Source organism: Haliotis cracherodii, unplaced genomic scaffold (genome assembly GCF_022045235.1).
Source record: "Haliotis cracherodii isolate W230 unplaced genomic scaffold, xgHalCrac1.p SCAF_2, whole genome shotgun sequence".
Taxonomy (NCBI): Eukaryota; Metazoa; Mollusca; class Gastropoda; order Lepetellida; family Haliotidae; genus Haliotis; species Haliotis cracherodii.
In genome coordinates, this window is record NW_027266275.1 from 40,264,634 (window position 1) to 40,279,504 (window position 14,871).

Sequence of the window (14,871 nt, forward strand, 5' to 3'; positions counted from 1 at the left end):
CACAAAATGATGCCTTTACCACTTTGGTACCCACGAGTATGACAAGCCAAGAAACAAAATCAGGCAGAACGACAATTAAAAACCATGATCGTACATTAATGGTACATTTGAGGGGAGCAACTAAGCACTGGGATTTGGGGTACCTCAGATGACTGGGACACCCACCAATAATGATCAGATCACCAGTAACTGGATGGCAAGCAAGGTAAATAAATCATCATCAGTGACGTTGTGACGCCACATACTGATAGCTTTCATGATATGCATGGTTCCAGTGTACCATAGTTAATTATTCAACAACAAGAAACACTGACAATTTATTGGTCTTTTATTTATTTATATGAAAAACAGCTCATGCATTGTTCCATTCTCTCAAGCACATTTTTCACAACCACCAGTTTTCAATATTACATACAAAAGGTATTTCAAACAAAACACTACTATGGATTATTCTAGACAAAAAAAAAGAATATATCTTCCTCCAATCCAATATTCTGACTATTTCATCTTAATACTCCTAGGTTGTATTTCAAAGGAAGCCATGTCCTGGGAATGGAATGCTGAATTATTTCATGGAATCATATTTTATAGTTTTCTTCCAACAGAGACTGGACAGGACAATCATCATATTGCACTAATTAGGAACATGTAATTACTTGCTAATGACATATATTCATGATGATATATTCACCATTACAATGTACAAACTGTTATGAATAATTGCCATTGTTCAAATTTCATTTCCTACATTGATTTTTATATGAGAGAAAGTTATGTCCAAAAGCTCTTTGTCCCATATATATATATATATATATACACACAGGTATTATTGACCATTATTTAAGTAAAGTGTATTGACTATTGTTTAAGTAAAGAGTGCATATTTAGAAAACATAAAAGTACTGTAAAGTCTGTTTAAGAAATATATTAGATAACAAATATGACATGCAGCCATACTCATACCGACATAAGTTTGTACTAGAATAGGCATAAACAACAGGCTTCTAATTTATCCTTGATTACCAGTTATTAACAATTAAGAAGAAAAAATCATTCACTAATTTCTTTGAGATATTGTCCAAACATTAAATGAACTTCGAAAGCTTAAGTGTACAGCACTGATGGTAAAGAAACAGTTTCTTGTGCACAACTATATCTTGGAAATGCTGATGTGAGTGAGTTAAAATTTAATGCTGAATCAACATCGTTTCATCCACATAGAAACAGGAAATGATGAAGTTGGTAATATTTTATGCATGTACAACATTTGTGCCATATTCAGTACTGTATCGCATCGGAAACCTTTACCAGACCACTTACAAGCATTTGTATATGAAATATGTGACATATGAAAATGACACAGTATAAAGATAAGGATCATAGAAGCTACATTTACATTTAGGAAAGATATCTATGGCAAAATTCTAATGAAAATTGGAGAACTAGTAAAACACATCTCCAGATAAATATTCAGAAAACATACTTAGTTAAACATGTCATTCATTGAAGAAGTTCATATTTCATGACTGACTTCTATTATTAAGAGTCTGTACATTTCATCATATTTATCAAGTTTGTATCTGATATCAGGAGTCAAACCTGATCATTCTATTTGACAAGCAAACACCCTAACCACTGTGCTATCACACAGCCACTCACATGATACTATTTACCATGACAGTCACATCATACAGTCTAGCCATCCATTACTACTGTCTTATAAACACGGGTCATATACTGTAAAAATATTGCTTCTCTTAGAGCATAAAAATATTAGTTTCTATCATGTCTATGCAACTGTCAATGAATCGATGACAGAATATACTTTATCAGAAATAAAAAAGTCATGAGAAAAGAGTAAAAAGACAAAAGAATTAAGAATCTAAATAATTCAAGTAACAATAATACTTCAAACAGCAATGTAGTTTGTTCATGTACACAACAGTTTGTGAATAAAACAAACTGTAATATATTGCTGTTACATATAGGAAATCAAATGGTAATTGAATGGATATTATTTCTAATGTCCCTTCAATAGATATGAAGAGTGAGAAGAAACTATTCTCACCAAATCCATTACGTAGTTATCATGTGAAACAAAACATCAATAATAGTTAAAAATTATTCATACCTTAATTTTGAATAAACTACATCCTGAAAATGATAACATTTAGCAATGTTTCATTAAGAAAGATCATCCTGAAATATCATGGCTACTTGGCATAACATACAACTGAGGCCTTTCTGTATTGCTTGGTGTACAGATTGGTTGAAGTAAACTATATTTGTGGAAGTGATCACTTAAAGAATTGTTGTTGTGTGAATTAATGACAGGTCAAATGGTTATATCCACCTTTTGATTTATTTTTAAGTGTATAAATTACTAAAATAATAACCTGACAAAAGATGATTTCTGTCCACATTTGTGTCATTTGTTTAGCATAACTATAAAACAAGTATTAATGAATACACCCAACATCGTTCTGGTGACAGATTGTCATATCATTACCTTGGAGTCAGTGAGTTGGTTTGAACTGTACTGAAGTAATATCCCAGTCTGTCAGCTGGATGTGGGAAGGTAGCCCAAAGTGATGCAGGTCTAAGACATTTACCACTTTGGTGAAACCCACAAGCATGGGTATGGTGCTGACAAACCATGAAACAATCAGAGGTTTCTTGCAAAAAGTCACTCTGCATGTGTCAAGGAACACATTTTCCATTTTATACTTTAATCTCATTGAGGTAACAAATACCATTTCACATTAGGCAACAAACCAAGAAACCTTGTGAACTGCAATCAAGAACAATCAGAGAACATGACAAGAGTAATTACAATAACATAAGTCTTCTCACTAAATATTTTAACACTCTATGTGTATCTGTGGTTATATTTGAGCAAACACACCCTAATGGTTTTATCTTACAACAATTGGACCGTGTGTAGGTCAAAGGGAGACAACTCCAAGAAAACTGGCAACTGTAAGGCTAATTCTGGGTATCCCCAAACGAACCACTGTGGTCTCACTATCACAACATCAGAATTAACTTAACATTCATATTCATGAATACAGAATAATTTGATTGTACAGACATATGAAACAACGTTTTTAAATCACACTAAGAGAATGAATTTAGTCAAATATATGACATACATAAAGATCCGTTTTGGGGAAAGTCTTCTGATGTTAAAGTTCATAACAGGGGATACCCATAAATGTTTCTCCTCCTCCAACTCCATTGAGACACCTGATGCATTCTTTCATCGTATCACAGGTAGACTTGATACAAATCTTATGACATTTGTGAGATCTAAAATGTTCAACATAGGTATTCTAAAATTAGTAATCTGAATCAAACTGCAATTCACATTAAACCCATGGCAACTATGTGCAATATGTATAAGTAAAAATAACAATGATATGAGAAAACTAAAATCACAACCTTGATGAGTGACTCAATGGTTATTTACAAATGTGTATGGGATGTCATGTATTCAGTGTTGTAGTACTGAAGACTGTTCAGGATACACACATCCTCAGGTGTATCCAAGCAACAAATCTCCTAGCAACTGTTTCCTGGCAACTTCCTTGGTCCTACTTTTGCAAGATGAACTGGTCGGAATGATGATGTCCTCTGAATGAGTATACACAAAGATGGCTAGATATTTACAGGAGGCACCGATGGTTCGTCTATCATGTATGGATTTGCATACACTCATCGTGAGAGTTAGTATCCACATAGCATATGACATTTTTCTCCACACATGCTTTGATGATTGTGTTGCCTATTGTCTCAGAATTAATCCCTACATCAGGGTCTGAGCTTTTATTCACACAAGCTCTTTTCATATATGTAGCAAATTGGTCTGTTATCTGAGATATGGTCCATTCATATCCTTCTGATTAGTGTCCATTTGTCTTCTCAGCTATCGTTCTCATTTATCCCTCAAAATTGTGACCATGTATCTTCTGAGATATCTTCCTTGCATCGTTTAAGATGTCATCTTTGACGTCTCAGAATCTTCTGACAGGTAGTCATTCACTCATACCTCACTGTCTTCATAAAGCGCACAGTAGTCTCATACTGACATAAGAACTCACTCATTTTTTATAAGTTTTTGCCATTTGCTTTAAGCTTCAATTCCTAGGGAATCATTTCTAATGACTTCTCGTTCACTCTGTACAACTGTAACAAACTCCCAGTTATCCCACCTTGTGACTTAACAACACACAACATGACTGTATTCTGCATCAGTCCACACAAATGTGTACTTGACATAGCCATAACACAAACACACTCAGACTAACCAGCACCATCTCGGTACCAACGGTCCTCCCCACATTATTTGGGACTGGCTTTGATCATTTGGCTTTGTGAAGCACACATCTACATATATACATACACAAGTGTTAAAGAAGAAGGTCTTCGTCATACAAATGATGAGAATCCTGTAACAGGTGCACGTGACCCAGCACGGTTGCTGAGTAAGTCCCTGTCTCTGAGAACATGTCCACCTTGTAAACTTATGCCATAATGGCTGCTCTCAGCTTCACTGTCAGTATATGCATAAGCATTGGAATTGGTGGGGTATTTCCAGGACTGCCGCACATCATTGTTGACGTAATGAGCGCCACCAAATGGCGGCGGGGGAGGAGAAGATGGACTCTTCTCGCTGTCATCAAACTCGCTGTCATCATCCGATGGCTTGAAGAAGAAACACATATTATATAATTTCAAAAAGATTGAAAACATCCAGAAATTACTCTCTCTTTTTCCCACCTGAAGAACAAAGCCAACATACTGGGTGCAAATTCATTTCTTCAAAATTCATTTATTTCAATTTAAAAAATATCTAGGCCCTAAAACTATTAAGGGCACTAGATAATTTTTTGTGTCAACATATATAATGTGTCATGTCTTCAAAAACAGAATCCCAACTTCATTTTAGATAATAAAATACTCACTTCATCAGAATCCTCAAAATCTGACGGCTTCTCTGTGATGCTGCTGCAGTCATCATCAGGAAGAGGAGCCTTGGCAACAGCATCATCATCGGAGTATGTCACACTGGCAGGGCTAGGTCGCGGCGGCGATCTGGAACAGTCAGACTTCCGTGCAATATCATCCACGGTGGGTGTTTGATTGATCATGGTTTAACGCCCATTTGAACAGTATTTCAGTCATATCACAGTGTGTCAGCTTGATGTCGGACAAAATCCAAAGTGATTCAGATCTTAGATGCTTACCACTTTGGCGAAACCCACGAGTAAGTTGCTGACAAACCTACAAACATAATCAGGGCAAACCAGGATTCGAACCCACAATGATAGGTTCAGGCACACCTAAGAAGGGACACAACTCTGACTTAGACAACTGGGTCATCTGTGCACCCTATATCATTCAAGGAAAATATATCTTTTCATTTACTGTCAAACTTTTCACAACCATAATTATCAAGAAACATGTAATCGGTCGTGAATGAGGAAATGACATTGTTTTACACTTTGTCAGCTCTACCAAACTATTCCAAGGTGGCCTGTAAAAAGCAAGTCTGTTGACATGGATGACGGTTAAACAAACAGGTCATGCAAAATGACCAGTCATCCTTTTGTCTTTTATGAAAAGCATTGCATATCTGGAAATATTTCTGCACCAAAATCCCCATGGGCTGTCTGTAAGACAAACTTAGCTATGGCCATCAGGCATTCACACTTACCTTGCATAGATATTCTTGGCAGTGCCATTTCTGAGGTGCAAACTGCGCCTTGAAACTGGTTGAGTCAATTCCATCGAGGGAAAGCCTCCATCTTCTGGCTCGGCTGGCTCTGACATCACAGTGGTTGAGGTGGCAGAGCGCTTCATCTTGTCTAGAGGCAGGACAGACATGTTGCAAAATAAGCATCAACACTAGTTTACTGGAATGTTTTAAAGTCCGAAGGATGTGTGACTTAAACACTTCTAGTTTCTTTGTAAGATATATTTGATACATGTGCAAACGAATTAGAAACTTCTCACATAAACAAAAAATGAGACCTAACCATCATATTTACCACCTCACCACTATTTTTGTCACCTAACACTCACATTGGGCACCCATGCTACACATCCATAGTGGTCGCCTTACACCCAAACTCATCACCTAACACCCACAGTGGTCACCTGACATCCATATTTGTTACCTTACACCCACAGTGGTCACCTGACACCCATAATCATCACCTCACACCCATACTCATCACCTCACACCCACAGTGGTCACCTGACACCCATATTTATCACCTGACACCCATATTTATCACCTGACACCCATATTTGTCACCTTACACCAACAGTGGTCACCTGACACCCATACTCATCACCTTACACCCACAGTGATCACCTGACTCCCATATTTGTCACCTTACACCCACAGTGGTCACCTGACACCCATATTTGTCACCTTACCCACACAGTGGTCACCTTACACCCATAATTTTCATCTTACATCCACAGTGGTCACCTGACATACATACAAGTCATCTTACACCCACAGTGGGCACCTGACATACATAATTGTCACCTTAGACCCATAGTGGTCACCTGACACCCATATTTGTCACCTTACCCACACAGTGGTCACCTTACACCCATAATTTTCATCTTACACCCACAATGGTCACCTTACACCCATATTTGTCACCTTACACCCATATTTGTCACCTTACACCCATATTTGTCACCTAACACCCATATTTGTCACTTTACACCCATATTTGTCACCTGACACCAATATTTGTCACCTTACACCAACAGTGGTCACCTGACACCCATACTCATCACCTTACACCCACAGTGATCACCTGACTCCCATTTTTGTCACCTTACACCCAAAGTGGTCACCTGACACCCATATTTGTCACCTTACCCACACAGTGGTCACCTTACACCCATAATTTTCATCTTACACCCACAGTGGTCACCTGACATACATACAAGTCATCTTACACCCACAGTGGGCACCTGACATACATAATTGTCACCTTAGACCCATAGTGGTCACCTGACACCCATATTTGTCACCTTACCCACACAGTGGTCACCTTACACCCATAATTTTCATCTTACACCCACAATGGTCACCTTACACCCATATTTGTCACCTAACACCCATATTTGTCACTTTACACCAATATTTGTCACCTTACACCAATATTTGTCACCTTACACCCATATTTGTCACCTTACACCCATATTTGTCACCTTACACCCATATTTGTCATTTGATAATATTCAATGTCAATGGCAGAGGATAACCAGTCTCAGTTAGCCACCAAAGCAGATTCCAATGGGCTTAAAAAGCAAAATAGGTATGAACTTTCTATGAATGGATCACTGAAAATCAGTGTGACACCAGGTGTTCGCAAAAACCTATAATTATAAAGGTCACGATACTGGTACACGAGAATGAAGTCAAGATCTATCCAGTCCTGGATCCCAATGCTATTTTATCACCTTTGGAGTTCTTCCTTCGTCCAATGAGGCAAAGCAAGGAGATGATGATGAGGATGACGATGACCCCAGTCAGGGCAATGATGACCAGGAACCACCACTCAGAGTGGAAGGGTTTACCTACTGCTGCTACAGCTGGGGACAAAGAACAGCGTGTCACAATCAAGTATACAACAAATCCCAGCCCATGTCAGGGCCTAGTTTATGGCATGGATAACTACTGCTGTGAAACAAACACCAGAGAGGCACATACTGAAATTGCTTATTGCTTATCACAATTATTACTGTGGAACATGTATGTTTATCATAGTATTTGCCCAGGTGTTCATATAATTAATCAAATCATGACATATGCATGGTGATCGTTCAACTGAACAATAACAATGATATCTTCTATTATCTGTAACTATTATTTCAATGCATCTATTTGGGCAAGTGGATAAACATATTACATCTTCAATATTGTTGTTAACACGAAGATCACTGCAGTATCTCATCAATTTGATCAATTCCTTGTTAGACTTCTACAACTATGGCAGATGGTGTGCAGGAGCTGCTTGTGCATATAAAAAAGAATTGAGTGCAAACTACATCAGACTCACACATGTTAACACTAAGTCATTTTTGTGCCACAACGTTTAGATCTAGCCAATTCCTCCCATGTCTAAGTAGGTCAGGAAATGTTTTGCCACTTAATTATTTTACTAATCAATGGAAATTGGAGCCATTTGGCAACTTACATGTACCAGTGTGCATTACTGAACTTAGTAAAGTGGTGTAAAAAACGGATGAATGGAAACTACTCTCACATGAACTCTCAGAATCTTTAAAACAGATATATTACAAGTACATCACATCAGCTACCAACATCAAGCCATGCATTCTTGATACCTAGGCATAATAATGATACCCATAATATTAAATTGAAAAACTGGCAAAATTTTAGTTTTAAGTTTTGATTTAACAAACTTATGCTGCACACTTTCTTAAATGCATGTTAAGTGAATGCATATCACATTTAGTCCTAACTTCTTCTCATTCAGTCAGATCATTATTATTTATATTCAACCTTGAATGACAATTTGCACACTTATCATTTTGCAACAACAGCCACAACAAAGCAAACGACAAAACTTGTCACATATTAGTGGGTCGATATCTGTGGTGCATGAGACGATGCTGCAAATTCTTAGTAGTGTTACAGCAATACACGACTGTTCTGAATAAGTAATATTATGAATAAATGTAAAAGACATTAGGCATACATTTATCATCAACTGAGTTACAAACTTTTAAAGTTTTTAATTCCGTTCATTTGTTCATTCATTTGTTCATTCGTTCAATCATTCGTTCAATCATTCATTCATTCTGAAATGACTTGACTGCATAATGGCGGAATGTCATTCAAAATACACTTTACTGTATAATATATCTCAGTCTACCTCAACATACAATTTAGATCGGAAGCATTAAAGTATATAATCCAAGTCAAAGATTTGTTTGCTGTTAACAAATTATACAAATGTTAACCTTACTGTCTCAAGGATATTGATAGAACAGACAGATACTGAACAAACTCAATCAGGACAAAACCATGCAGAAACCTAGGTACTCTCTCACTGTGCAGTAGGGATGAAAGTAAATTTAATTTTTTGGTGCAGCTTTTTTTACAGCTATAAATGTGGCCTTGAAATTCACAAAGCAAACCAGTGGTTGACGGCATGAGGGGTGACCAATATCAATGGGGTGGCATAATCAATTAAGTCACACTAAAGCAAGCAGAATGGCCCAGAATGGCCACAGGGAGACCAGTGTACTGAGATCAGCCACAGGGGGACCAGTGTACTGGGAACCTGTCCTGGATCTGCCACAGGGGGACCAATGTACTGGGAACTTGTCCTGGATCAGCCACAGGAGGACCAGTGTACTGGGATCAGCCACAGGGAGACCAGTGTACTGGGAACCTGTACTGGGAACCTGTCCTGGATCTGCCACAGGGGGACCAGTGTAGTGGGAACTTGTCCTGGATCAGCCACAGGGGGACCAGTGTACTGGGAACCTGTCCTGGATCTGCCACAGGGGGACCAGTGTACTGGGAACCTGTCCTGGATCTGCCACAGGGGGACCAGTGTACTGGGAACCTGCCCTGGATCTGCCACAGGGGGACCAATGTACTGGGAACTTGTCCTGGATCAGCCACAGGAGGACCAGTGTACTGGGATCAGCCACAGGGAGACCAGTGTACTAGGATCAGCCACAGGGTGATCAGTGTATTGGGATCAGCCACAGGGAGACCAGTGTACTGGGATCAGCCACAGGGAGACAAGTGTATTGGGATCACCCACAGGGAGACAAGTCGATTGGGATTGGCCACAGGGAGACCAGTGTATTGGGATCAGCCACAGGGAGACCAGTGTACTGGGATCAGCCACACCCCGTGGCTGATCTCAGTACACTGGTCCCCCTGCGGCTGATCCCAGTACACTGAGATCAGCCACAGGGATCCAAGGATAAAATACTGGGGGTCTATCCTGGAATTTCCATATTTCCACAAGGATCTACTTTAATAGGTAAGACAGGTAAGTAGGGAAGGTGACTGAGCAAGCTCCTGGAGCCAGCCTACTGACTTAGACCTTCACAGAAGTTGCTAGTGAAGAAATCTACCTCTTTCATCCCTAATGTGCATATACACACATAAATGCCAAACAGAATTTCACAGAAAAAGAAAGGAAAAAGAAAGAGGTGTCACTAATACTGTGTTGGAAAACTCACAACTCTGATCTGGAAATTAAACAAATTCTCAAAATTAGTTAATGAATGGGTCAGTGTGAGGGGAAGGTTGGGATGGCCAGAATAGACAATCAGAGATGGCTGGGGGAAACAGACTGGTATCTGCCATTTGTGAACTTGGAGACAACTGTTCAAAGGAGTAAATTCAGTTCACTTCAAACAATATTTCAGTTACATCATAGTGTATCAGCATTTTGTGATGCTTCCAATGATGTTTGCCACTTGGGTAAAACCAAATAGCGCCGAGAGACATACAATAAAAATATCTGTAGCATGCAAATTTTATTACACAGATGCTGAATTTCATATTTAACTTTGAAAGTAGGTATGAAATCTGAATCAATGTCAATCAACTAACAATTGAAAATCCTTGAATGAATACTGATAGAAACTTTAAAGTTGTTAACTTGTATTAAACTGATGTCAGATACCAGAGTGAACTGAATCTGGAAGGTACAAAACAGTGAAGAGCAACGATCCCCACTAGCCTAGCAGGAGACATGAAGAGAGTACATCAACCTATTCTGCACCTGAATTCCAAAAGGGAGAAACATATAGGGGAACTATTTAGCATTGGAATTCCCACAGGCAATCTATTCTGGAAATCTCCATAGAAGTAAACATCAGAGACAAACATGAGGACTCACCTGGGCCGGGGGTGCGCCTCAGGGCAGAGGGTTCACTAGGGGGGCTGATTCCATCAGAGTTGATGGCGATGATGCGGAATGTGTACTCTGTGTTGGGGGTGAGGCTCTGGAAGCTTACTCGGGCCGTAGGTTCTCTGGAGTTCTTCTGCATGATTGTACTGTACTTCTCCTTACCTTGAAACAAAATGATTAAGATGTGTATGTTTTTATACCAGTTTGTGCATTCTCTATAAACATGGGTCAGATGTAAATCCAATATTACAAGAGCACAAACCACATATGTGTCTGGGTCTATGTGTGTACATTCACGGAACAGGATCATTGCTACGATTAACTACCTTTTGTGTTCCTTACACTGTTTACTGTTGTGCTGAAAACCTGCCTCATAATTAATCACATTAATTTTCAAAATTAACTGCATTTGTATGGAACATACATAGAATTCAACCAAAATTTGCCTTCAGCTACCAAATGTACACTATGCATCATGGTCATCAACATCAGCTGCTTCAGTGCCTGTCAATTCAAACATGTAAAGCTAATCCAACATAGTGTACATCCAATGGGTACCTACTTTCTGCTTTGGCTTGAATCATGTATCCATATATGGCCGTGTTGCCTTCAGCCCCATTGACCCATGAGAGGATGACCAATTTCTCCTTCTCCTCCAAAGTGGGAGCACTCGTGGACCCTGGGGAACCTGGAGGGCAGCAAGGATGCACATTTAGTTTGGACAATATCAAGCACAGACAAGGCCAAGACTGGTCCTCATTCTCGTGCCCACATCAGTAAAACACTCCAGCACATGGTATATTCATGTTCACAATACATTCTGAGGCTCCTTTGGCTCAAGTATACATCTTCTTAAGTAGCTGTTGATTGTTTGTTCACAGGCGGGTCTGTGTTTTACGGCAAGGCAAGTAGCATAGACGATAGGGGTGCAGCATCAATTCACATAAAATTCTAACATGATGCGGGAGTTGCTTCATTTAGGAAAGCAGTTGTTACATCTTGCTAAGCAGTTGATTCATTTCACTGGCAATTTGTTCAAAGAAGGTGATGTGTCCAGCACAAGACTACCCCACACCTTCTACTTGATGAGATTGTCTGAAGACGGTGATGTGCGTTAAGGCAACACTACCCCAACACAGATGATTTTATCAAAAGGAGGTGATGTTCGTTAAGGTAACACTTCCCCACACCTTGCAACAGATGAGTTTATCAAAAGGAGGTGATGTTCGTTAAGGCAACACTTCCCCACACCTTGCAATAGATTAGTTTGTCCAAAGAAACTGTCCCCCTTCAAGAGTGGCTTACCTGGCTGAGGCCCTGTGCTGACAGTGCCGTTGGTCTTGCTGCCAGTACCCTTGGCGGTCCTAGCACTGACTTGGAAGGTGTAGCTGCTGTTCTCCTCTAGGCTGTCTATGGTGATGTGGTGCTGACTGCCATCCAGGGTCAGCTTCACCAGCTTCGTTTCTATTGGAGTAAGAGGGTAGAGAGGTCAAGGTCAAAGTTATCTTGACATAATGTCACAAACAGGTTGTATCAGTTACACTGAATAGGATGAAATGTTGGCAGTTCTGGCTGTAAATGTCCCTTTTAACTTTTAATTAATTCATTTTTGGACATATTTAAAAGCAACTTTACACCAAAAAAATGCATAAATCACTTCTGCTTAATGTTTGTACAAGAAAATGGTAACAACTTCTGAACCATGTAATGTGTTTCCAATGCATACCACTATGCATGATACACCAAACAAATCAAGGCACATTCAACAGTTGGCTGGTTTAATGTTTCACACCATTTTTATAGATATTCAAGCAATATCATGGTCAGGAGACCAGGATCCAATGTCACACATTGTTACCAAGTTGGAATCAAACTCAAGTCTTCAGGGTGACAAATAGATGCTTCAAGTCAATGGCTACCATGTAGAAGGGAGTGCAGTTCTTACCTCCATCTACTTTCTGTAGGAAGTAGACCAGTTCATAGTTGAAAATGACACCGTTGGGGCGAGCTGGTGGGGACCACTTCACCGTCATCTTTGTCAGGGTGATGTTGGTAAACATCAGTGCACCTGGTGGACCTGGAACTGCAAACAACAGAAGTGTTAATCGAAACTGCATTAAAAAAATATCTGTACTTCATCAAAAATTACCTACAGATATTAAATGTCTGATGGGTACAATCACAGGTTCAGAGACACATTCACATGAAAACCTTTATCTCCAATTAAACCCATAGAAATACCAATTCCCATATGACATCATACTTGTATTTTGAATGTCACTTGTCTCATTCTTGAACCACAAATATTCTGGCAATGCATAGAAAGTATTGGCTTATGTTGATGAATCTAATGACATCATGACATATGTTGTTTGTTTGGTGTTTAACGCCGCACTCAGCAATATTCCAGCTATATTACAGCGGTCTGTAAAAAAATGAGTCTGGACCAGACAATTCAGTGATTGACATCATGAGCATCAATCTACACAATTGAGATATATGATGACATGCATCAACCAAGACACCAAGTCTGACCACCAATTCTAACCCAGAATATGACATATGTTAGTGACATACTTCCTTCCAGTGTCCTGCCCCTGAATACAGAGGTCTTGGGCCCCTCGCCGGCCAGGTTGTAGGCCTGTACTGTCATGTAGTAGGTGGAGAATGTCTCCAGGCTGGTCAGCTCCGCCCTGCTCTCCACCACAATGATCTGCTCCGCATCAGATGGCAGGGTCCCATTCAGCCAGTACAACACCTGCACACAGAATTACCAAGCGAGTTAGGATAATGCCTGTTTAAAAAGTATCTCAATATATAACAGCAATAGTCTGGATATCACTAGAGCTTTAGTTAACTGGACATTGAGCTGACTTGACTGAGGGCAGGAAAAATGTCTTATCCCTATCAATGGTGTTCCCAGTTTACAACTTTTCATCACAACCATTTGTTGTGGTGAGCCTGTTACGCACCTGCTCTGCAAAAACAAACATGGAACTGTACTGAAATATCCCTAGCTGAGCTGATACTGTGTATCATTGGTGGGAACATTGCCAAGGAGAATACATTACAATAGAAGACACTAACTTTGTAGCTGCACTAATATATACAGAAGGAAACCAATAAGTGAACAATGAAAAATATAAGGACATAAGCTTTGATGTCAGTACATTTGAAATAGCGAGCATGCAAATTCAACATGTTAGAATCAAATGTTGAGATGTGTTTGTGTCCATTGTTTCCAACACGTATTTAGTGGACAAGGATGCATATCAGTTTACTGTGTTCAAAACTAAGTGTTCCCTTATTAATTTCCTTCAGTATATAATCATGTTATCAATACATGATACCTTATAACCAGAGAGACCTCCATTTTGTGTGTTGGGAGGTGGAGGGTTCCAAGACACGACAAGCACCGAGGGGCTCTGGGCAGCGACCTGCTCATTTGAGGGGGGTGCTGTCGGTGCTGTAATACATACATCATACAGTGTGATTGTTGGCCTGAACAGAAATTCATGGCTATGACGTAATAGAGGAAGGGTATTTCAAGGATTATATACAGAATACACAGCCATAGAGGATGGCAGAGCCGAATTGTCTGGAGTCTCCAGTACATTGAGGAAGGAACAAGATTTCCTTGACAAGACATGCAAAACTTTGGAGTCTGTAGCCTTAATTTTTTGCTTATTTTTTCTTGTTTAACTGTCCACTCAGCAATATTCAAGCTATATGACAGCAACCACAATCAACCAAGTCACCAAGCCTGACTACCCAATCCACTGGACATATCCACCAGCAAGGGTTGCTGGGGACCTGTTCTCTCCCAGGATCCCCATGGGGCCTTATATTTTCTTCCAGCAATAAAAGCACACGTTTTTAGGCTTACTATATCAACCTTTTTAAAGCTGACTTTACCAGACCAAAACACATCTTC

General features: G+C 39.6%; 1 protein-coding gene across 2 annotated transcripts in view; it reads right to left on the reverse strand.

The window, feature by feature from the left end:
• Window positions 1-321: 321 nt before the first annotated feature.
• The window catches only part of LOC139468084 (protein sidekick-1-like), a 58,219-nt gene continuing 43,669 nt past the window's right edge, over window positions 322-14,871 (reverse strand). Inside the window, exons 25-34 of one of the 2 annotated variants that reach the window (XM_071249801.1) lie at window positions 14,288-14,403; window positions 13,515-13,695; window positions 12,883-13,020; window positions 12,243-12,401; window positions 11,500-11,625; window positions 10,926-11,099; window positions 7,492-7,623; window positions 5,717-5,867; window positions 4,965-5,094; window positions 322-4,704 (exon numbers count right to left, since the gene is read on the reverse strand). In XM_071249801.1, coding sequence (XP_071105902.1) covers window positions 4,429-4,704; window positions 4,965-5,094; window positions 5,717-5,867; window positions 7,492-7,623; window positions 10,926-11,099; window positions 11,500-11,625; window positions 12,243-12,401; window positions 12,883-13,020; window positions 13,515-13,695; window positions 14,288-14,403 — 1,583 coding nt within the window. In that variant the 3' untranslated portion in view covers window positions 322-4,428. Of the gene's footprint in view, window positions 4,705-4,964; window positions 5,095-5,716; window positions 5,868-7,491; window positions 7,624-9,731; window positions 10,270-10,925; window positions 11,100-11,499; window positions 11,626-12,242; window positions 12,402-12,882; window positions 13,021-13,514; window positions 13,696-14,287; window positions 14,404-14,871 lie in introns of those variants that run through there. The other variant, XM_071249802.1, reaches the window with a different exon arrangement.